The sequence below is a fragment of the Lemur catta genome, chromosome 9, assembly GCF_020740605.2.
Source record: "Lemur catta isolate mLemCat1 chromosome 9, mLemCat1.pri, whole genome shotgun sequence".
NCBI classification, from domain to species: domain Eukaryota; kingdom Metazoa; phylum Chordata; class Mammalia; order Primates; family Lemuridae; genus Lemur; species Lemur catta.
Window position 1 is genome coordinate 62708450 of NC_059136.1, and position 24757 is coordinate 62733206.

Sequence of the window (24757 nt, forward strand, 5' to 3'; positions counted from 1 at the left end):
TTAAAAGTCTAATGCAGTCAGATTACCCTAGATTCTTTTTTTTTTTTTTTGAAACAGAGTCTCCCTTTGTTGCCCGGGCTAGGGTGAGTGCCGTGGCGTCAGCCTAGCTCACAGCAACCTCAAACTCCTGGGCTTAAGCGATCCTACTGCCTCAGCCTCCCAAGTAGCTGGGACTACAGGCATGCGCCACCATGCCCAGCTAATTTTTTTCTATATATATATTTTTAGCTGTCCATATAATTTCTTTCTATTTTTAGTAGAGACGGGGTCTCGCTCAGGCTGGTCTCGAACTCCTGACCTTGAGCGATCCACCCTCCTCGGCCTCCCAGAGGGCTAGTATTACAGGCGTGAGCTACCGCGCCCGGCTACCCTAGATTCTTTAAATCACTTTTCAGTGACTAGGACCTGAGCCTATAGTGGGTCAGAAGTAAAGAGTTTACATTTGAGCTCTTTTTCCTTTTCTTGAGATTTGAGAGTCCAGGGTCTAGTTTGAAGAAGGGCAAGAGGGAGAGACTAGAGTTGTTGGGTTGAATTCGGGTAAGGTAAATGTATGTTGTTACTCTGACTCTACTGTATATTGTTCTGTGTATTCCTTTATTTCATTTAATAATGTGTCAGGAATACTTTCATATTATTAAATGTTATCCGAATTTATGATTTCTAATAGCTACATAGTCTAAGGAATTTAATGTGCTGTAATTTATTTGATTAGTCTTTTTTGTGGGGACCATTAGACTGTTTTGTTTTGTTTTGTTTGAGACAGGGTCCCCCTCTGTTGCCCAGTTTGGAGTGCAGTGGTGTCATCCGTAGCTCACTGCAACCTCCTGCCTCAGCCTCCTGAATAGCTGGGACCACAGGCACACACCACCAAGCCTAGCTAACTTTTCTATTTTTTGTAGAGTTGGGATCTCTTGCTGTGTTGCTCAGGTGGTCTCAAATTCCTGTGCTCAAACGGTCTTCCTGCCACAGTATGGGGATTGCAGGCATGAGCCACCATACCTGACCCCTTAGATTGTTTTTAGTTTTCAAATTACAAGTAACAGTATATGATGAGTCTCCTCTTGAAAAAAATCCTTATTAACATATTAGTGTTTCTGTGGAAACACTTCTAGAAAAAAGTGGATCAAGTGGTGTGTCTTGGTCCATTTTGTGTTACTATAATAGAATGCCACAGACTGGATAATTTATAAAGAAAAGCAATCTATTTCTTACATTTCTGGGGGCTGGGAAGTCCAATATCAAGGTGCTAGCATTTGACAAGGGCCTTCTTGTTGTGTCATCACATGGAGGAAGGCAGAAGGGCCAGAGGGAGCAAGAGAGCAATAGGAGATTGAACTTGCTTTTTTATTAAATAACAAGCGCACCCATGCTAACTAACCCACTATGGGATAACTAACCTACTGCCCAGGTAACAACATCGATCCATTCATGAGGGCAGAGTGCCCTCATGACCTAATCACCTTTTATTAGGGCCTACCTCTCCACACTGTTGCATTGAGGATTAAGTTTCCAGCATAGGAACTTTGAGGGATGCTTTCAAATCATAGCATGATGTGAACATTTTTTCAGTCTCCTGATTGCCACATTGCCTTTCAGAATGACTGTACCATTTGTACTTCTATCATGCATGAAGGAATCTCTTCGATGGTACTGTGGACATGATGCTTTTTACCATTTGGGTTTTTATATGAACAATAACAAAGAATGTGGTGTTTAAAGCCAAAATTTTAGTTGAGCCTAAGGAATTTTGGCCAATGGTGCTATGATATGGTATCTTTTACATGAAGTGTACTAAAATTTCAGTCTAATGCAAATTAAATAGGCTTTAATCTTAACTATATAATCTATTTTAAAAAGACCAAAATATTTGTGTAAATTGCTACTATAGAAATTTCAATTTAGGCTTTAAGTCACAATTTAGGGCTCTGATGCTAAGATTATGATTACAGCCTTGTATTAATGTGGATTAAGTTGAAATCAAATTGCAATTATAATATAGAACTTGAGGCTGGGCATAGTGACGCATGCCTATAATCCCAGTGCTTTGGGAGGCCAAGGCAGGATTGTTTGAGCCTAGGAGTTCAAACAGCTTGGGAAACATCGTGAGACCCTATCTCTATAAAAAAAATTTTTTTTTAAAATTAGCTGGGTATGGTGGCACTTGCCTGTAGTCCTAGCTATTTGGGAGGCTGAGTCAGGAGGATCACTTGAGTCCAGAAGCTTGAGGTTGTAGTGAGCTATGATTGGGCCACTGTACCCTAGCCTAGGCGACAGAGTGAGACCCTGTCTCAAAAAAACAACTTGAAGTTAGTTAACCCCTAATTCTTTTTGCTAATGAAAGGGAGCAGTGATATAAAGAATTATACAATTAGGTAGATATCACAACAATTAGTATTTACCTTTAAAATAAATTAAAAATTTTAATTATTTAAGGTAGACACCATGTAGCAGATAAAAGATGCTTGATTAAAATTTTATTTTCAGTAACAGTTGTCCAGTTGAGAATTGGATGTGAATAAAATTATATAAAATGTCATATTAAGGCTAGGTGCGGTGGCTCATGCCTGTAATCCTAGCACTCTGGGAGGCTGAGGTGGGAGGATTGCTTGAGCTCAGGAGTTGGAGACCAGCTTGAGCAAGAATGAGACCCCCATCTCTCCCAAAAAGAAAAAAAAATCAGCTGGGCATTGTGGTGTGTGCCTGTAGTCCCAGCTCCCTGGAAGGCTGAGGCAGAAGGATCTCTTACAGCCCAGGAGTTGGAGGTTGCAGTGTGCTACAATGACGCCACTACACTCTACCCAGGACAACAGAGTAAGACTCTGTCTCAACAACAACAAAAGAAAAAACCAGGGAAATTGAGTACCTCTCCTCCCAACCCTCCACCCCTTCATTAAAAAAAAAGAAAATAATATTCAACGTATATTTTTGTTATTTAAATCTTAGGAATGTTATACTCTAATTCTAGAATTGCTTTTAACTTTGTACTTACTATATTTTTTGTTTTAATTTAGGAACTGATTATTACAAAGGCTGATATTTTGACTTTGTTTTATTCACAGGGAGACATCGCCACACACATTTCAATTAGACTTATTCTTCAACAATGTAAGCAAACCAAGTGCCCCGGTTTTCGATAGGTTGGGAAGGTAGGTAATTTCACTAGTAACTTATGAGTTAGTAAGCAAAACATTTTTGTTCATTAGCTAGAAGAAAAGGATGTATCTGCTGGAAGACCCGAGAATGCAAGGTTTAATTTTATCAAGGCAATATTAAAGAAATGTCAAACTCATAAGGAGATGTTGAGTATATTTACAAAATAAAATTTTAAATGTGTGAAACATTCCCCATCTTTTGTTTGCTTTTTACTCTTACATGCATTTCTTATACACGTGATACTTTCACATGATTTAATAGTAACCATCTAATTTGGAAAAGATTGCTTTTTGATTCTTAAGTAAAATTATATAAACACATTGTGAGCTAATATTTTATGTGTCTTTTACATCATACTACTTTGTAATTTAAAATTCCATAGTCACTTTTGTAAATTCAGACTTTTGTTAATAGATACTCCCTTTTTGGATTATTTAATACATACAAGGTATTATTAAAACTGGTTGTGATATCTGCAAACAAATTGACCATTAAATGCATTTACTTAGAACTCATTTATAAAATAAAAAATTTTAAAGGTAGCTTAAATGTGGGAAAATTTCTATTTCTGTCAGAAATTCACAGTTTCTTAGACATCATTCTTTTTTTTTTTTTTTTTTTGAGACAGAGTCTCACTTTGTTGCCCGGGCTAGAGTGAGTGCTGTGGCGTCAGCCTAGCTCACAGCAACCTCAAACTCCTGGGCTTAAGCGATCCTACTGCCTCAGCCTCCCGAGTAGCTGGGACTACAGGCATGCGCCGCCATGCCCGGCTAATTTTTTCTATGTATATTTTTAGTTGTCCACATAATTTTTATTTCTATTTTTAGTAGAGACGGGGTCTCGCTCAGGCTGGTCTCGAACTCCTGACCTCAAGCGATCCACCCGCCTCGGCCTCCCAGAGGGCTAGGATTACAGGCGTGAGCCACCGTGCCCGGCCGACATCATTCTTTTATTGATTCTTCTGTCATTTATTATTAAATTATGTTGGTAATTTAACCTTTTTAAATTAAGGGAAACCTAGAAAATTAGAAGCAGATAGTTTTTACTATTTTAGGGTGTTTTTATGTCAATAGCCACTTGATAAAAATAGGCGCTTTTCTTACATTTTAGTTGTAGTCTGCATTTTTGTATAAATGTAATGCAATGGTTCTCTACTCTGGCTGTATATTAGAATTACGTGGGGTGCTTTTAACAAAATATTGATATCTGTACTCAGCCCAAACCAATTAATTCAGAATTTTGGGGGTTGATTTATTCTTGATAATATTTTGGGGGCAGTAAATTAAACCCAAACTTCGTGGTTTATTCAATCAAAACAAAAATGTAGCATTTGGTTACATTAAAATAGTTGGATCAAGAAAGACTTCATCATCTATGATGTTCAGTGTTTCAGCCTGTGTATTTATTCCCACTCTTTTTGGCAGCCTGGAATATGATGAGAATACTTCCATCATCTTTAGACCCAACTCAAAGGTAATTGTGGAAGTCAGTTTTCAACTTGTCATTGCTGTTTGTTCTCACCTCCATTCAAAGTTTGTGATCCAAATAAATTATTGATGCAGAATGTCAGTTTATTTGGTTTTAGTGCTGCAGGATGTCATCATTTCTTATCTGATTCCTCTTGCATCCAGAATCTATTTTAAAGTGGAGTAAAGACCTTGTAATGTCATTCTCTACCTATAAAGCTCTTTCTTCCCCTAGTTATATACTTGAATTAGGAAGAGACCAGCATTTGTGCTTTCCCTTCTTTTATTAAGGTGAGCAAATTCAGAAGATGATAGGCAGATTATTATTAGACATTACTGTTCCTTAATTAAGGTTTCTTTAAAAATACATATTTCATATTTCTCCTTCCTTATCAAAAGTGTGCCATTTTTCTTGATACACCAATTGCCATTCTAGAAACAGCTAATGGAAGATCTAAAATGCAAAAATAATTTTGATTTTGTATGGGACTACAGTTTGCTTTTTGATTTTGGGGGTGGGCATGATTATTTAATCCTCTGCATCCTGTTTAGACTAAAAATTATCATCGTTATCTGTTTATCTTCCTCCCAAAGGGATTTCTGCCAAGAATCTATCAATTCCTGGGCGTAGACTTTGAGCCTTTCTTCTGGTCCCCAGTTTCCCTATATAGTCTAGCAAGGAGAATATTAAATTCTCTCTTCCTTATTGTGCCTTCAGAAGAGGCCCCAATAACACTTACAACTTCATCTTTACCGAGTATGGTGGAATGTAATGAGAACCCAGAAGTCAGGGGCTTTGGTTTCTAGAGCAGGTTCTTCTTCAGACACTCTGATTTTTTTATTTATTAAAAAATAACAATAATATTTGTTCTAACTGTCATAGTTGTAAAGATCTAGCCATTAAGATAGATCAGCTTTGAAAAGCATAAAGTTATTTTTATTTTATGAGGAAATATTGAGGGTTAATGACATTGGCCAAGTCTTTGATATTTTTAGGAGAAAGTTTCTTTGCAAAAACAATTTATTTAATGCCTTTGGGTTCTCTTTTTTAAGTACAATATGGGTACATAAAATATACCTGCATATATGATTTGGGCATGTAAGAAGAATGCTATACAATTTTATGAACTTTGTCATTCTTGAAGCTGGGCACAATTTGTACTTTTGTTCCCATCCTTGATCCCATTAACTATTGAGGTTTAATTTATTAATTAGCAATAACTCCCATTTAATTTTATTCTCATTTCTCTTCTCTTGGGTGGGAATCTGGTTAAACTTACAGGACTGGGGAGATGTAGTCTTAGGACAGATTTAGTTATGGTAATCATGGAGAACCATATAAAAGTTGTACCTCTTGGTAAATTTCACCAATTTGACCTTTGCATTTTCAGCATACTTTTAAAGATTTTAGTTGAGCCACAAACTAATTTGATACCAGTTTACTTCTAGCATATTAAAACATTAATTTGGAAGTTTTTTTTTCACCTCTACAAACCAGGTGAATACTGATGGTCTGGTGCTAAGAGGCTGGTATAACTGTCTGACACTGGCAATATATGGATCAGTGGATAGAGTGGTAAGTCATGACAGAGACTCACCACCACCACCACCTCCACCACCACCACCTCCCCAGCCACAGCCAAGTTTGAAAAGGAATCCAAAACATGGTGAGAATTTTAAATTTGCTTTCATCAGTGAAACTTATGTCTATTATATTAAGAAAAGGTAATTCAAAGAGCTCACCTACCTTTTGAACCTTGCTTAAGACGTGACAAGATACCTGGCAGTCTCTTATTCTTTCCTATGAGAATTTCTTTTTATGTTGAAGTGTTTACAATTTCTTTTCTTTTCTTTTTTTTTTTTTTTTTGAGGCAGAGTCCTGCTCCATCACCCTGGCTAGAGTGCTGTGGCGTCATCCTAGCTCACAGCAACCTCAGACTCCTGGGCTCAAGCAATCCTCCTGCCTCAGCCTCCCGAGTACCCGGGACTACAGCCATGCGCCACCATGCCTGGCTAATTTTTTGTATATATTTTTAGTTATCCAGCTAATTTGTTTCTATTTTTAGTAGAGACGGAGTTTCACTCTTGCTCAGGCTGGTCTCGAACTCCTGACCTTGAGCGATCTTCCCTCTTCGGCCTCCCAGAGTGCTAGGATTACAGGTGTGAGCCACCGTGCCTGGCTAAAATATGTTAATGATAATACAATCCAGTAGCTATTTATGGTTTACTATCAAAATTATTTCTAAACTAATTGAAGAGTAGGCAGGAAGTTTGATATGTATTCCTGGAATACTTATGTTAATGGAAGTTTTTTTTTCAGGAATGCATTTCAAATTTTTAAGATGTATAAATCTTAACTAATGCAGATTTCTCCTACTTCAGAGAACCTTTTGCTCATTAGCCAAAAACAAGAAAAATAAGAACTTCAGTACACTTCAGTGGCTTTCTTTCTGTAGGGTAGGCAGCTGGGCTTATGTTTCCAAGGGCTTATGGGCTTATATCTCTTTTCCTTACTCCAGTACTAATTACTGTAAGGAGTTGAAATAAGGAGATTCAGATCCAGGCACAGTGGCACATGCTTGTAATCCCAGCTACTTGGGTGGCTGAGTGGGGAGGATCACTTGAGCCCAGGAGTTTGAGTCCAGTCTGGGCAATCTAGTGAGACTGTGTCTCTATGAATGAATGCATGAATGAATGGAGATTCAGGATTACATTGTGAAATTATAATTGAGGTCATTAGGGAAAAAATTTCTTTACATTTAGCATTTTGTGAGTACAAATGAGTTTTGTTTCTATTAATCCTGACATAGTAATGTCGTATAAGCTCTTTTTCTCTAATGGTGGTCATACACTGCACTTTATCTGTTTTCTTATATCTTACCTGCTAAGCATAGTTAGTCTTTTACTTTTATTTTTCCTTTATTTCTTCCTTCTTCTGTACTTGTTGGTCTTTTTTGCCAGACTGAGCTCCTTGTGGACAGAGAGTATATTTACTTATATTTGTATCTTTAGTCTTGTCACAATACTTGACATATATAGGAGTTACTTTAACATTTTGTTCAGTTTACTTAACTTTTTACTTTGACATAATTTCAGATTTCACAGGAGGTTTCAAAGAAATGTACAGGGAAGTCCTGTGTATTCTTCAGCTTCCCCCAGTGTTAACATCTTTTATAGCTATAGTACAATATCAAAACCAGAAAATTGGCATTGGTACAATCTGTAGAACTTGTTTAGATTTCACCAGTTAGACATGTACGTCTTTGTGTGTAGCTTGGTGCTTTTTAATGTCACTTGTAGCCTTATAGAACCACTGCCATAATCAAGATACTTAACTATCCCATTGCCATAAGGTTTCCTCATGTTAACCCCTTTATATCCATATCTATCCCATTCATCTCTAATTTTGGCAACCACTGATCTGTTCACCATCTGTATAATTATATTAATTTAGAAAAGTTACAGAAATGGTATACTGTATCTTTCTGAGATTGACTTTCTTCATTGAAGATAATTTCCTTGAGATTTTTGTCCACTTTGTTATGTATATCGATAGTTTGTTCTTTTTTATGGCTGAGTGGTATTAATAGTATGAATGTACAACAGTTTATTTAATTTTTCACTTGTTGAAGGACATTTGGGTAGTTTCTATTGTAGTTTCTGGCTGTTACAAATTGGCCTATGTTTTTGGCACAAAAATTAGTCTTCATTTCTCTGTGATTATGCCAAAGACTGTATACATTTTGGTATGTGAGAAGTCAGAAATTCTGACTTTACCAATATAGATTATTTAGCAAAATTTCTGTTAAGACACTAGGAAGGAAAAGATTATTATCAATAAATTCTGAAGATGGAAATCTCAAATGATGAAAAGGATATTTTCATGCATTCATCTTTCTATACTTTAATACTGTCATCCTGAAGTCTGCCCAGAGGAACCTGCATGTAGGAAAAGTTGGCCCTTTGTATACATGTGGGTTTTGCATCCTGTGAATACTGTATTTTGAGTATAAGGGGACCCACATAGTTCAAACCTGTGTTGTTCAAGGGTCAACTGTGATTTGAAAGTTCTTTTTCTGTCTCTAATAAAACTCTAGCTGATGGGGAGAAAGAAGATCAGTTTAATGGAAGCCCTCCAAGACCACAGCCAAGGGGACCAAGAACTCCTCCAGGACCCCCTCCACCTGATGATGATGAAGATGATCCTATGCCTCTGCCAGGTATAAATAAAATCAGTGCTAGGTTTTTTTTTCTTCTTGATTATTATTAACAGTGCTTTTTGATTAAAGAAAAGAAATTAGATGCTGTTAATCAAAAGTTGATGAATCTTCCCCCCCATGCTGTGCAATATTTCCTTGTATTTTTCTATTGATAAATGAACTTGTTTAAAAAAATTAGTTAATTAATTTGAAGCTGTGCCAACATTACTTTGAAAATAAAGTGTTAGTTTGCTATAGTGACATGTACAAAAGAGTACCAGTTAAAAAATAAGTAGTATGTATTAGAAAAGAGAAAAATCTGGATAGTTACTTAATACCTAAAAAGAAAAGGATTTGTTTATGGTACTAGAACATAAAATAGTATACTTTATTAATTCTCACTATATGAAGTTATACAATGTATACACTTAATATTTTTTAAAAGCAAGTAAATTCTCCCACCTTTTTAAAGGGTATTTATGAACTAAGACATCCAAAATATCATTAAGTAGTTGCCTTATTTAATCCTGCTGCCTTGTATTACTTAAACTATTAAAATAATCTGTGCCTTAAACCTCAATTTTTCAGTGTCTGGTGACAAGGAAGAGGATGCTCCTCACAGAGAAGATTACTTCGAGCCCATTTCTCCTGATCGGAATTCTGTTCCCCAGGAAGGTCAATATTCTGATGAAGGAGAAGTAGAAGAGGAACAACAAGAAGAAGGAGAAGATGATGAAGATGATGTGGATGTAGAGGAAGAAGAGGATGAGGATGAGGATGATCGCCATACAGTAGACAGCATCCCTGAGGAGGAAGAGGAAGATGAAGAAGAAGAAGGTGAAGAGGATGAAGAAGGTGAAGGTGGGTTATGTTAGCTAGGGCTTTTGGTTTTAAGTGCTAGAAACTTAATTCAATGTAACTTTGAAGAATGCAAGATAATTTATAGCAAAGATAAATGGGGCCGGGCATGGTAGCTCATGCCTGTAATCCTAGCATTCTAGGAGGCCGAGGCAGGAGGATTGCTTGAGCTTAGGAGTTCAAGACCAGCGTGAGCAAGAGTGAGACCCTGTCTCTACTAAAAATAGAAAAATTAGCCAGTGTAGTGGTGCACACCTGTAGTCCCATCTACTTGGGAGGCTGAGGCAAGAGGATTGCTTGAGCCCAGGAGTTTGAGGTTGCAGTGAGCTATGATGATGCCACTTTACTCTACCCAGGGCAACAGAGCAAAACTCTGTCTTAAAAAAAAAAAAAAGATAAATGGGTTTCAAGAAATCCAAGAGTCTATTAAAAAAAGGCGGGCAGGGGCGAGAGGAAGAGAGGGAGAAAAAATATTTAAAAAAAAAGGAACTGAGGGTCAGAATGTAGCTGGACCTCAAGGCATGACTAAAAATGAGATTTCCATCTTTTCTGTGCTTTTTGTGTCTCCTTTATACTCTCTCTGTCAATTAACTGTTATTTATTCACCCAACAGCTTTCATTTACTTTGTCTAACCAACCAGTCTGAACTGCTTGACTATATCTCAGTCCCATTTCCAATTTCCTAGGAGAGAGATTCTCTTTGGCTTGCTACAATATAAGTTTCCCCTTGATACCATCAGCTTTGGCCAGGGAAACAGGGTCATGTTGCAAATGCATGTTGGTTAGGGATTTGGTGGCTGTTTTCAGAGTAAGGAATGATGTTGTAAGCTGGTTGGAATTCTTAAAGATGTCTGCCAGCTAGATATTTTAGCAAAATGCTACATTATTTTCAGAAATTCAGGGAGAAAAGTCTCAGTTACACAAGGACATGTGGCAGTATGATGCAGTCCTTTAATTAGGCTTTATTTTTCCTTTGAAAGTAAAACATGAGAGATTTTCAAGCTAATTAACTCTTCATTTGTCTAAGAAATAGCATGTAATGTTAAGGCATTTATGCAAAATGACAGCTAATCTGCGTTGGTTTTTTCCTACAGTAGTGATGTGAGAATGAGTGTCATTTCAGAATCACAGAGGCCCTCTTACAAAATACACAAATGATTGGATTATTGAGTGATGCTTTTCTTAGCTTTTCTTATCCCCAGATTGCCAAATAATCTTTTCTAGGTTTATTGTATTTGAGTGGCAAAAAGTAGTTAAATTTCAGGCAGGCAGTTTTCTATCTCTACCCTATCTTGGTAGAGAAGGTGAGAGAAAGGCTGGGGTATTTAATTTTTTTTTCTTTTTCTTTCTTTCTTTTTTTTTTTTTTAAATATAGAGATGGTGTCTCACTGCGCTCAGGCTGGTGTCGAACCCCTGAGCTGCAGCTATCCTCCCACCTCGGCCTCCCAGAAAGCTAGGATTACAGGCATGAGCCACCGCGCCTGGCCCTTATTTAATTTTTTTTTTTTTTTTTTTTTTGAGAGAGAGTCTCGCTCTGTTGCCCGGGCTAGAGTGAGTGCCGTGGTGTCAGCCTAGCTCACAGCAACTCAAACTCCTGGGCTTAAGCGATCCTACTGCCTCAGCCTCCTCAGTAGTTGGGACTACAAGCATGTGCCACCATGCCCGGCTAATTTTTTTTCTCTCTATATATATTTTTAGTTGCCAGATAATTTTTTTCTATTTTTAGTAGAGATGGGGTCTCGCTCAGGCTGGTCTCGAACTCCTGACCTCAAGCGATCCACCCACCTCGGCCTCCCAGAGTGCTACCTTATTTAATTTTTAATAGAAGACATCTGGCTAATGTCAGCATCAAGCCCCTATAGGCCTTTATCTTTTCAAATACTAGTGTATTGCTAAGGCTAATAAGCAAAGGAATGTCAAAAGAGGGCTGGAGGAATTCTCTGGAAACAATCTCTCAAGAGGGCAAGCTTAATTTCTTCCCTCCTGAGAGAGGTATTTTTGTTACTTTGAGGCATTTCATATTTCTGTGAGGAAAAGATAACTGTTACAGAGTGTGTTGTAAAGCTGAAGAGATATGATAGAAGAATTTGCTTAAGAAATTTGTCCATAGTTCTAAAATGTTGGTAATTGTGTATAAGGTGTTGGGGCAGAAGTTAATTTTGTTGAGAAAATTATTAATTCTTAATGTCTGCCATACTACTAAATAAACTGTTTTTTGATCAACCAGAATTTATGCGTTAAACAGCAATGATATAATAATTAAATATTATTCAAACTAATTTTCAGGGGATGATGGCTATGAACAAATTTCCAGTGATGAAGATGGAATTGCTGACTTGGAGCGTGAAACATTTAAGTATCCACACTTTGATGTTGAATACACTGCTGAAGATTTAGCTTCAGTTCCTCCTATGACATATGATCCATATGACAGGGAGCTTGTACCACTCTTATATTTCAGCTGTCCATACAAGACAACTTTTGAAATAGAAATCAGTAGACTAAAGGATCAAGGTCCAGATAAAGAAAATTCAGGGGCAATAGAAGCCTCAGTGAAATTAACTGAACTATTAGATTTGTATCGAGAAGAGAGAGGTGCAAGATGGGTAACAGCTTTAGAAGAAATTCCAAGTTTAATAATAAAAGGATTAAGCTATTTGCAATTGAAAAACACAAAACAAGACTCCCTTGGCCAGTTGGTGGACTGGACCATGCAAGCTTTAAATCTACAGGTAGCCCTTCGCCAGCCTATCGCCTTAAATGTCCGACAGCTCAAAGCTGGGACCAAATTAGTGTCCTCACTAGCAGAATGTGGGGCTCAAGGAGTTACGGAACTGCTGCAAGCAGGAGTGATCAATGGATTATTTGAGCTTCTGTTTGCTGATCATGTGTCATCTTCTCTTAAGTTAAATGCCTTTAAAGCTTTGGACAGTGTCATTAGTATGACAGAAGGAATGGAAGCTTTTTTAAGAGGTAGGCAGAGTGAAAAAAGTGGCTATCAAAAACTTCTGGAACTCATACTTTTAGATCAGACTGTAAGGGTTGTCACTGCCGGTTCAGCTATTCTTCAGAAATGCCATTTCTATGAAGTCTTGTTAGAGATTAAAAGACTTGGTGACCATTTAGCAGAGAAGACTTCATCTGTTCCTAACCACAGTGAACCTGATCATGACCCAGATGCTGGACTTGAGAGAACAAACCCAGAATATGAAAATGAGGTAGACGCTTCTATGGATATGGATCTTTTGGAATCCTCAAATATAAGTGAAGGGGAAATAGAAAAGCTTATTAATCTCCTAGAAGAAGTTTTTCATTTAATGGAAACTGCACCTCATACAATGATCCAGCCTCCTGTTAAGTCTTTCCCAACCATGGCACGAATTACTGGACCTCCAGAGAGGGATGATCCATACCCTGTTCTCTTTAGGTATGATATGTTTGGTTTTTGGGAAATATATTTCACAAATCACTGAAAGCAATTTTATGTGGTTGATTTTGTTTTTTATCTGTGTAAGGATACTTGATATTTCAGGTTACAGGGACTGGAAAGACAAATAATTGTGCTAATATAGAGAGAATTTGTGAAAGAGCAATTATAGTTCTAGGACTTGGCAATAGGACCTAGCAGATAAGAGAACGTGAGAAGGCACAAGAGGTTTCTAGCCAGGGTAATAATAGGAACTTGTTTTATTGATAGAAACTAGTAAATTAAGAGAGAGTGAATTTTGAAAGGAGAAATAATTGCATTTTGGAAGGATTAGTTTGAAGTGATCGCAAGACTCTCATGTCCTAATGTCATGTATCAGCAACCACAAGATCACTGAGATTCTCTAGGAGGATTCGCAGGACTCAGCATGTAATTATACTCAGCAAAGGAAAAAGGTACGTGGGACAAAGTCTGGCGAAATCAGTCACAAGCTTCCATAGTCCTCTCACTGGAGTCACACAGGGACCACGTTAGTCCCCCAGCAACAAGTTGTGATAACATGTGTGAAATGTTGCCTGTTGAGAAGGCTCTTTAGAAAGTTGGCACCCAGGACCTTTTTATTTTTATTTTTAAATGACAAACAATAATTGTAAATATTTATGGGATACAGTGTGATGTTTTAATATATGTATACATTGCACAATATTGAGCTAATTGGCACCCAGGCTTTTTATTGAGGGATAGCCTTATAGGCATTCACTGCCTATCATGTATGAGAATTCCAGATTCCTAGAAGGAAAGCAGGTTTTCAACATAACCATATTGTTTGCATAAATAATGGAGGCACAGCGAATTATTCTTATCAGTTGGGTGTGTGGGAATCCTCCTGAAATCCAAGTTCCCTGATATCAGCCAAGGGCCAACCTTGCAAGCAGGCCTCTCTAAGAATAAGCACTCTGAGGCCTGGTATGTTAACTGTTTTCCAATAAGGTGGTTAAAGATGCTCTTAGAGCATAGTAATTCTGGAGCTTTGTTTTCTGTTTGACTTGGCAGTAAGCAGTTACTTGGGTTGGGGGGTGTTTATTATGAAGTAGAAGCAATAGTTTAACCAGTAGTTGGATTGAAGAGTCAGTTTTCACTTTTGATAAAAATGCATTCTGGCCTTTAATTTACTTATCAGTAATAATTTGGCAGGTGTTTATGGAAGCTATTGTGTCACCATTCATAGTGACTAAAATTGTGAAGAGAATAAATCAGAATTTTAAATAATTTTTATGCTTTTTAGCATTCAAAAAATTACAGTATTCTTCCTAACTCAAAATTAACAAATTTACATTAAGTTGGTCTTCTTTTGTAGTTAAGAGATGTCTTTATAGACCGCCCCCCCATTTTTGAATTTTTGGAAAAATACTGTTTTGATTTTTTTTTTAAAGTCTAGTTAAATTTCATTTTGAAAAAGTTGATTTTAGAAGAGTTTAAGGAGGCCAAGGTGGGAGGATTGCTTGAACTCAGGAGTCCAACCTGGGCAATATAGTGAGACCCCATCTCTTTTTAAAAAAAAGAAAAGGAAAAAAAAAGTTTAAATCTGGCAGGGCCTATTGGTAAGCAAGGAAATCCATACACATAAGAAAACTGATGCCTAAAGAAGTTGTCCATAGTATTTATGTCCACTTTGGAGCATTTATGTCTACTTTGGAGTGTTGGGTAAATTCATTCTTTTTCCCCTGAGAGTATGTATACCGAAGAATAGTTTTTAGATCTGATAAAAAAGTGCTGTGTATGATAATATTAATTAGTCACATATTAAAAATTGATAGTTTGACAGTTTTTTTCTACTAGAGATATTAATTCAGATCTCCTATAGTAAATCTGAATATACAATATTTTTCTATAGTACAGTTGTACTTAAGTATCTGTGGGGGATTGGTTCTAGGACCTCCCTCGGGTATCAAAATCAGAGGATGCTCAGGTCTCTGATATTAAATGGCATAGTATTTGTACATACTTTAGTATAATTTAAATAATTGGCTATATGAATAGTTGTTATAGTGTATTATTTAGGAAATAATGACAAAAAAATCTGTACATCTTCAGTACTGACACATTTCAAAAAATATTTGCAGTCCACAGTTGGTTGAATGTGGAAGCCACAGATATGAACGGCTGACTGTACATATACTATATTTTTCCTAGATACACTAATACGCATATACTGCTATGCCATGAATAGAGTAGGACCATGGTGAAAAAGGAGCATTTGATAAGTGGCCTATAGAGAAGGCCCAGAATTTAAAGTCAGGGTTAACTCTGGAAAGAGAAAACTTGTCAATAGTTATTAATTGAACACCTCTTGAGTACTAGCTAGATAGGAGAAAGCCTCACAGAACTTTCACTTTTATTTGGCCTAGTAGGAAGAAGACTTGCTACTCACATTATGTTTTCATTTAAAGCAGCATATTGCTGAGGATAAGGATTATGGTCATTAAAAAATTTTGCTGGTTTCCTGTGTAGTGAATATCGAATGAATGAAGAATGCTTTGCACTGACTTGACATGTATGAATTAATTTGTCCACAGGTATCTTCATAGTCATCACTTCTTGGAGTTGGTTACCTTGCTTCTGTCAATTCCAGTAACAAGTGCCCACCCTGGTGTGCTGCAAGCCACAAAAGATGTTTTAAAGTTTCTTGCACAGTCACAAAAGGGTCTTCTTTTTTTTATGTCGGAATATGAAGCAACAAATTTGTTGATCCGAGCTCTGTGTCACCTTTATGATCAAGATGAAGAAGAAGGTCTCCAATCTGATGGTGTTATTGATGATGCATTTGCCTTATGGCTACAGGATTCAACACAGACGTTGCAGTGTATTACAGAACTATTCAGCCATTTTCAGCGTTGTACAGCCAGTGAAGAAACTGACCATTCAGATCTCTTGGGAACCCTTCACAATCTTTATTTGATTACTTTTAATCCTGTGGGAAGATCAGCTGTTGGTCATGTTTTCAGTCTTGACAAGAATCTCCAAAGTCTTATTACTCTAATGGAGTACTATTCCAAAGAAGCCTTAGGGTAATTTTCTACTTACTCCTTAAATTTCCTATTATGTTAGGAAACTAGATCACTATTACTAGATCACTAATATAGTTGCTTAAGAGAAGGTGTTGTTTTGAGAGAAAAACACTATAATTATTTTTGACGTAACACATAACTTGTTAATTAAGTAAGGATTAGAGTGACAGAAATCTCTAATATATAAGATGTGTCTATAAAGCAATGAAATGGACCTTTTAGCATCTTCTTTCAGTTTCCCTGTGATGTTAACAAAGATTGCAACTGTAGTACCCCTGCTGTTTTATTGTAGAGGGGAATTATGATTGTTTTTTTTAATGTATGTATTTTTAAGGCTGGTCAAGTGTAGCAGTGGTAGTGGAGAAGGAACAAAGTAATCTGTAACTGGTTGTGATTAATTAGTTATAAACACCACTGCATTTGGACCAGACTGTAGAGGGGAATTCTAAGGCACAGGAATATACATATACCTTTTTTTTTTTTTTTTTTGAGACAGAGTCTTACTCTGTTGCCTGGGCTAGAGTGCCGTGGCGTCAGCCTAGCTCACAGCAACCTCAAACTCCTGAGCTCAAGCAATCCTTCTGCCTCAGCCTCCCGAGTAGCTGGGACTACGGCATGTACCACCATGCCCGGCTAATTTTTTCTATATATATATGTATGTTTTTAGTTGTCCGTATAATTTCTTTTCTATTTTTAGTAGAGACGGGGTCTCACTCTTGCTCAGGCTGGTCTCGGAACTCCTGAGCTCAAACGATCCGCCCACCTTGGCCTCCCAGAGTGCTAGGATTACAGGCGTGAGATACCGCGCCCGGCCCGTATACCTTAAGAGTAGTGAGAACTCTCTTGCTATCTTGTGCTCTTGCCTTTTAAGACATTCATGGTACTTTGGTTTCAGAATTGCTTTGACTAGTTGGGGGGAATTGAGAATGATAATAGTTTTGAAGAACCTGCCTGGTAGGGCAGAGGGTTTTAGTGTATGAGAAGAGAGACATGCCCTCTTCCTAGCTCATGTCACACAAAGCAATAACATCCAGGTAATGCTCTTCACAATGGGGACTTGGTACAACTCCTTGAGTGACAGCTCTTTTTGGCTGGGGGGGGTGGGGTGCCTACGAAAGGCAAGCAACAATGGCTTCTGTGCCTATCCATATCTTATTAGTTCTATAGTGGAAGACTGAGTATTGAAGGCAAGTGATTACTCTTGTTCCTCTTTATCCCAATTGGACAAATATTTTAAAGGAGACTAATGAAGTATACTTCCTAATCTTTTATTGCTAATGAAGTATACTTATTAATATTTCATTTTTCTTCTGATCTTATTTCTTGATAGAATTTTACTTTCCGTAGTGATATGTTTTCTTTTTATATACTTTTAAATAGTGTTTTCAGGTGAATTGGATGTGAACTGTAAAATCTGATTTCTTGTCTTCAGGAAGTTAGTTGTGTTTTATTGTAAATTCCATTGGTCTCTTTAAAACCAAGTAGAAAAAAAAATGTTTAAAAATTGTTCCTACAAAATCGTTTTTGTACCCAAACCTTACAAACCTTATTTTGTTTCAGCGATTCCAAATCGAAGAAGTCAGTAGCTTATAATTATGCTTGCATACTTATTTTGGTGGTGGTTCAGTCTTCCAGTGATGTTCAAATGCTTGAACAACATGCAGCATCTCTCTTGAAGCTTTGTAAAGCAGATGAAAATAATGCTAAATTGCAAGGTATGGTACTGAAGTTATTTTAATCGTTTGTAATGTGAAGGAAAAAGCCTTTGAATATCTGTAATTAGTGCTTCATCATGTTTTGATAATATACCTGGTAATACTCTATTTTTAACTTCCTGAAATTATGTTTTATGAAGATAGTTTATAAAACTAAAGATTGATAAAATATTTTAGTATATAAATGAAAAGGTTTGAAATTGCCTTTTTCTGGAAAGTCATGAAGATTGATATTTAGTTGAAGTTTCTAATCAAAATGGAAGAGGTAGTAGTTTAAAGACAAACTGAAAAGTTCAGTTTGGGTATGGTTTTGCCTCTGTTTTGCTGTATATATATTTCTAACTACAACACAGTTGAAAACATAGTTTAGAAATCTGTTAGTGGATTAACACATATTTGCTATCCTCAAAAGTAAAGAAGAATGAATATGAACATTATTTTTTTTAAGTATATAAATGTATATTGAATGAGGCCAGGCACAGTGGCTCACACCTGTAATCCTAGAACTCTGGGAGGCTGAGGCGGACGGATCGTTCGAGCTAAGGAGTTTGAGACCAGCCTGAGCAAGAGCAAGACCCCATCTCTACTAAAAATAGAAAGAAATTAGCTGGACAACTAAAAATATATAGAAAAAATTAGCCGGGCATGGTGGCACATGCCTGTAGTCCCAGCTACTTGGGAGGCTAAGACAGAAGGATGGCTTGAGCCCAGGAGTTTGAGGTTGCTGTGAGCTAGGCTCACGCCATGGCATTCTAGCCCAAGCAATAGAGTGAGACTCTGTCTCTAAAAAAAAAAAAAGTATATTGAATGAAGTTTTTGGCAAACCTTATGTGGGCAGTCTTTAAAAGTTTAAAATACTTAATCACGGTTTTTAAATTATTTTATTTTGATTCCTGGCTTTCTGACCTTATCAAGTAGAAGATTTGATAACATAGAGTAAATATTGTAAAAATGCTTTAAAATAGCATGTGACCTCTTTTCTTTTTAATCCTAAATTTTACATGTGGTATCTCCAGTAACAGTTAGGTAGTAAACTCAACTTCCTGTCCTGGGAATAGATTTTTTCACTTAAGTATGCTTTTATAAAAGGAGAGCACACAGTGTCTTCAAAAGTATGATTAATGCTTTACTTTACTACTTTTTTATGGGTGATGGGTACACTGCAATTTGTTTTAGTATTATTCATTAATATTGTTCATTTGAACTGTGTATTCTGTATACATGAAACAGTTAATTTAAAAATGCAGAGAAAAAATACTCAGATGTGTATAGCTGTAATCCTCATGGAGGAGTGTAGAACCAAGGAGAGACATGACTGTTTTCCTGTCCTTTAATCATGCCTATGAAATGTCTGGAATTGGTATATGACTTTTCAAATTAGAGTGTGCTTTTCTAGAAATATTTTTGGTAGTAAGAGAATAGGCATTACAGCATAGCTTGTAGGAAAATTTTGTGTTTGGTTGCAGTAAAGGGTAGATTTCATTTGTGTTTATTTAAAAAGTTTGCTGTTATTGTTTTGGCATGATAGTAATTACTTTTAATTTTATAGAGGCAAATTAGGAAATTGAAAATTAAAAATTCATATTAAGGGAAGAGGCACTCAGCAAGATTCCTTTGGAAATTAATTCATTTTGTTTCTACTTTTTTGGGGGGGGTTAGGCAATGGCAAAGATAGAGAAGTAAACACTATGTTATATTAGTTTATAAGCTGTCTATTTTATAAATCTTTTTTAAATGTTGTAAATTGATTGTTTCAAAAAATTCATTTTAATTAGATGGACTGTTTAAGCATTTAAACATTTATGTTTTCAGAAACCAGATAACTTAGAATAGTTACTTTTTATTTCTAAACCAGAATAGTAGGGCTACATTTACATTTCTTTTTAAAACTTGCTTAAAGAATTAGACACAAGTTCATCACTGTATGAAATTTAGATTATTGGAATCAATATGGATCTGATAATGTTTTCCTTTGAAAAAAATACTTTTACTTTCTTTGTCATAACTGTGTTTATTTTTAAATATTATTAATTATTCTTCTTGTTTTTAAGAACTTGGCAAGTGGCTTGAACCTCTGAAAAACCTTAGATTTGAAATTAACTGCATCCCAAACTTAATTGAATATGTTAAACAGGTAAGTAAAACTTAAAACCACTTTGCTTTTATGAAACTATGTGATAGCATATAGTGATCCTGCATTAAATCACTTGTGTAGATAATGCAGAAATTGTTAACTGTCCGTGATTAATTTATTAGACTTTGTAGATACAGATTGGTATATGTAGATTGATGTGTGATTATGTGTTTGTATGAACACACATGCATAAAACCCTGTGTACTACCAGACTCTGTCCTATTTTTTACTTTATTAATATCACCTACCAGCTTTATGACATTTATAAAAGTGTTTTAAAGTTAAATGTTATCATAGTATAGCATAACTGTTCAATTAAGCTTTAATTGGTGAAAAAGAATTTCACTCAGAATATTTAGGTGAAAATTGATAGGGCCAATTCCAGATAATTGCAGTGGGGGCTCGTTCTCTTTGCTGTTAATTTGGGTTGGTCAAATCTGTAGTTGAAATAATTTGTAAAAGTTGAAATTCATAAAATCCATAAAAATAGAAAAAATTCTTATGCAGTTCAAGTAATTTATACTGAAAAAAATCACTGCATTTTTAGTTAGTATTGTAAATTGTTTTTTTCTTCTTTGTTCCTTAGTTGATGCAACGTGTAGCATAAGAAGAAGGGCTAAATGCATTCATAGATACATAAAATGTTTTATGCTAGAGGGGCAAAATGAACCTTGAATTATCTCCTCTTTCATTTAGTAGCTGAACTCTGTATGTATGTGTGTGTGTGTTAGAGAGAGAGAGAGAGATGTGTAAATCATCTTGGTCTTGGAATTGCAGTGTATGTTATTTAAGTAATTTATGTGAATTATTTAATCTGTTGCTATTCTGACACTACAGTAAAGTATTCTTTGGGCTTATCTGCTTCAGATATTTCTTTTCTGATTTTTATGCCCTTGTCTTTTACTCCATCTCTCCTATGAGTACTTTACTTCCTGTGATGCCATCATGTCCTTCTGTGTTCTTACTCTGTGCCTCAAATGACATCTAGAGCTTTTCATTATATTTTCTTTTATTTAGCAGAAGTACAATTAATGTCCTGTAAAGTTAGATGGTCATGTATTCTGGGTACTTGTGCATGGTTGAGTGAGTATTAACAAGATGTTTAATAAATATCAGATGACTTTATTAAAAGTCTTTAACCAGTAAGAAATTTAATTTTAGAAATTTGAATTACATGCTATAATTAAGAGTTTTGATTTTTTTTTTTTTTTGAGACAGAGTCTCGTTCTGTTGCCCGGGCTAGAGTGCCGTGGCGTCAGCCTAGCTCACAGCAACCTCAAACTCCTGGGCTCAAGCAATCCTCCTGCCTCAGCCTTCTGAGTAGCTGGGACTACAGGCATGCACCACCATGCCCGGCTAATTTTTTCTATATATTTTTAATTGTCCTGCTAATTTCTTTCTATTTTTAGTAGAGATGGGGTCTCGCTCTTGCTCAGGCTGGTCTCGAACTCCTGAGCTCGAATGATCTGCCTGCTTCAGCCTCCCAGAGTACTAGGATTACAAGTGTGAGCCACTGCGCCTGACCCGAGTTTTGATTTTTATATAAATCTTTATCCCATTAATTGTGATTATTATAAGTGGTTCTGATCCCCAGATAGATTATAAACAGTTGATCCAAGACCAAAACTTCATTCTGTGGCTCCCTGCTGTCTTGTGTAATTTGTGGAATTACCAGGAAAATAAAGGAAAAGATAATCTAAAGTGGGAAACATACAAAAGAGAAGATTTTTTTTATTTATTAAGTATATAAACAGAGGCTTAGAAGTTAGAATGATAACTTCCTTTTTTTAGAGACAGGATCTCACTTTGTCACCCAGGCTGGAGTGCAGTGGTTCATTGTAACCTCAAACTCCTGGGCTCAAGTGATCCTCAGCCTCCCAAGTAGTTAGGCCTACAGGCACATGCCACTTCTCCCAGCTAATTTTTTAGACTTTTTGTAGAGGTGAGGTCTCACTATGTTGCCTAGGCTGGTCTATGACTTCTGGGCTCAAGGGATCTTCCCACCTCAGCCTCCCAAAGTGCTAGGATTACAGGCATGAGCCACCAGCCAGAAGTTGGAATAGTAACTTTTTTTTTTTTTTTTTTTTTGAGACAGAGTGTCGCTTTGTTGCCCTGGCTAGAGTGAGTGCCATGGCATCAGCCTAAGCAATCCTGCAGCCTCAGCCTCCCGAGTAGCTGGGACTATAAGCATGTGCCCCCATGCCTGGCTAATTTTTTCTATATATATTTTATTTGGCCAGATAATTACTTTCTATTTTTAGTAGAGACGGGGTCTTGCTCTTGCTCAGGCTGGTCTCGAACTCCTGAGCTCGAGCGATCCACCCGCCTCGGCCTCCCAGAATGCTAGGATTACAGGCGTGAGACACCGTGCCCGGCCTGGAATCGTAACATTTTTGAATGTTATTTTTTCCAAGTTTTTAAACTGTTTATAGTGCTGGTCTGTGAAAGCTACAAAAATTTAAATGTAACTGTTTGTTGCCAGAAACATAGCATAGGCAGGTGCTAATGACATAGACAATGTATTTCTTTTTCCTCTAACCCAGTCCCCAACTGGTTATAATAACTAGACTCTCTTGGTATCTACTTTTTAAAAAAATGTATGTTATGTAATCCAAAAACATTCCCTGTTGCTTCCTCAGTTTTGAAAGAGGTTTAGTACTCGCAGGGCTTTTAAATCCAGAATCATAGCTTCATTTTTGGGAGAGAAGATGTATGAAAAGGGTATAGAGAAAGGGAGTCATTTTAAACTCTTAATACAGAGAATCTCGTATATTCCTGTATGTTACCTGTGTTTTAGTCAGTACTTTTTAATGTACTTGTGCATTATAATTGTTTTTATTTGCATAATATATAGAACAACATACAGTACCTACATGCCAAATAATAGTACATACAGTACCATTTGTGCCAAAGATTAAGTAATCTTGATCAACTTCTTTAACTCTAAGGCATTTTTCATGTTTTAAATTTACTTAATAAATGTAAAATATTACATGTACTTAACTTGAAGCTCTTATTTTTAATTAATGCCTTGTTTGGAATTTTCTCTTGATCTAATGGGTACCAAGAAATAAAACTTCCTGTTCATTTTTATTTTTAAAGAATATTGATAACTTGATGACTCCAGAAGGAGTTGGCCTTACCACTGCCTTACGTGTTCTGTGTAATGTGGCATGCCCACCACCTCCTGTTGAAGGTAATGTGGTTACTATACTTTAAAAACTATTATTCTTTAAGCCTAGTATAAATATCATTTATTAAATATTCAAAATTCTTCACCATTATTAACATATAAGTAATTAGGTTTTTTTTTTCTCTTATCCTATATAAAGGTCAACAGAAAGATCTGAAATGGAATCTTGCTGTTATTCAGCTTTTTTCTGCTGAAGGAATGGACACCTTTATTCGAGTTCTGCAAAAGTTGAACAGTATTCTGACTCAGCCTTGGAGGCTCCATGTCAACATGGGGACTACCCTTCACAGAGTTACTACTGTTTCAATGGCTCGCTGCACACTCACTCTTCTTAAAACTATGTTAACGGAACTCCTGAGAGGTGGATCCTTTGAGTTTAAGGACATGCGTGTTCCTTCAGCACTTGTTACTTTACATATGCTACTGTGCTCTATCCCCCTCTCAGGTCGTTTGGATAGTGATGAACAGAAAATTCAAAATGATATCATTGATATTTTACTGACTTTTACACAAGGAGTTAATGAAAAACTCACAATCTCAGAAGAGACTCTGGCCAATAATACTTGGTCTTTAATGTTAAAAGAAGTTCTTTCTTCAATCTTGAAGGTTCCTGAAGGATTTTTTTCTGGACTCATACTTCTTTCAGAGCTGCTGCCTCTTCCATTGCCCATGCAAACAACTCAGGTATCACTTCCATATAACATGCATCTTATAAATGACTGCAGTAACACTTTTTAAAAAACCAGTGATTTTGTTAAAAAACAAAAACAAACCCTCATCTCCTTTCCCCCCAAAAGACATAAAATAACTGGATGAGGGGGAGATAAAACTGAAGCAAGTTGTTCATTGAGGAAATATGGGGGTAACATTTTAAATAAATTTATGTTAAAGTGAGTTTTATTATGCTGTTATGTATACTTGTACTTATATTTTTCTGTTATTTTAAATTCCTTTTTCCTCCTTTATCATGTGTTAGAATTTGTCAATAACTAGATTGCTTCACCAGTGGACTCTACTCAACTGACTGCTAACCTGAGAACGATAAGATTTCTTAGATTCATTGAATTTAAGCAAATGTTTAATTGTATAATAGACAATTAAATGTTTTAAGCATGCAGTAAAGATGTTCTTTTCATAACAATTTTTCCTGAATAGTTTTTGTGACTATAAATAAATATAAGAAATCTACGTACACACACATTATACTTTTTTAACAGGTTATTGAGCCACATGATATATCAGTGGCACTCAACACCCGAAAATTGTGGAGCATGCACCTTCATGTTCAAGCAAAGTTGCTCCAAGAAATAGTTCGCTCTTTCTCTGGCACAACCTGCCAGCCCATTCAACATATGTTACGGCGTATTTGTGTTCAATTGTGTGACCTTGCTTCACCAACTGCACTTCTGATTATGAGAACTGTGTTGGATTTGATTGTAGAAGACTTGCAAAGGTATTTTCATTTTGCATTAAAAATTTTTTCCTCAAGTTATTTTTGACACACACTTTTTTTCCACTTACAATTTGGAAACTTAGGTTTACAT

General features: G+C 36.3%; 1 protein-coding gene across 2 annotated transcripts in view; it reads left to right on the forward strand.

Annotated features, from left to right (window-relative positions):
• The window catches only part of VIRMA (vir like m6A methyltransferase associated), a 66400-nt gene that overhangs the window by 10938 nt on the left and 30705 nt on the right, over positions 1-24757 (forward strand). For both annotated transcript variants that reach the window (XM_045560756.1, XM_045560757.1), the window contains exons 3-14: positions 3060-3146; positions 4578-4626; positions 6118-6286; positions 8717-8839; positions 9407-9679; positions 11963-13103; positions 15680-16171; positions 17732-17886; positions 19938-20020; positions 23123-23216; positions 23353-23897; positions 24431-24666. In XM_045560756.1, coding sequence (XP_045416712.1) covers positions 3060-3146; positions 4578-4626; positions 6118-6286; positions 8717-8839; positions 9407-9679; positions 11963-13103; positions 15680-16171; positions 17732-17886; positions 19938-20020; positions 23123-23216; positions 23353-23897; positions 24431-24666 — 3447 coding nt within the window. The remainder of the gene's footprint in view (positions 1-3059; positions 3147-4577; positions 4627-6117; positions 6287-8716; positions 8840-9406; positions 9680-11962; positions 13104-15679; positions 16172-17731; positions 17887-19937; positions 20021-23122; positions 23217-23352; positions 23898-24430; positions 24667-24757) is intronic.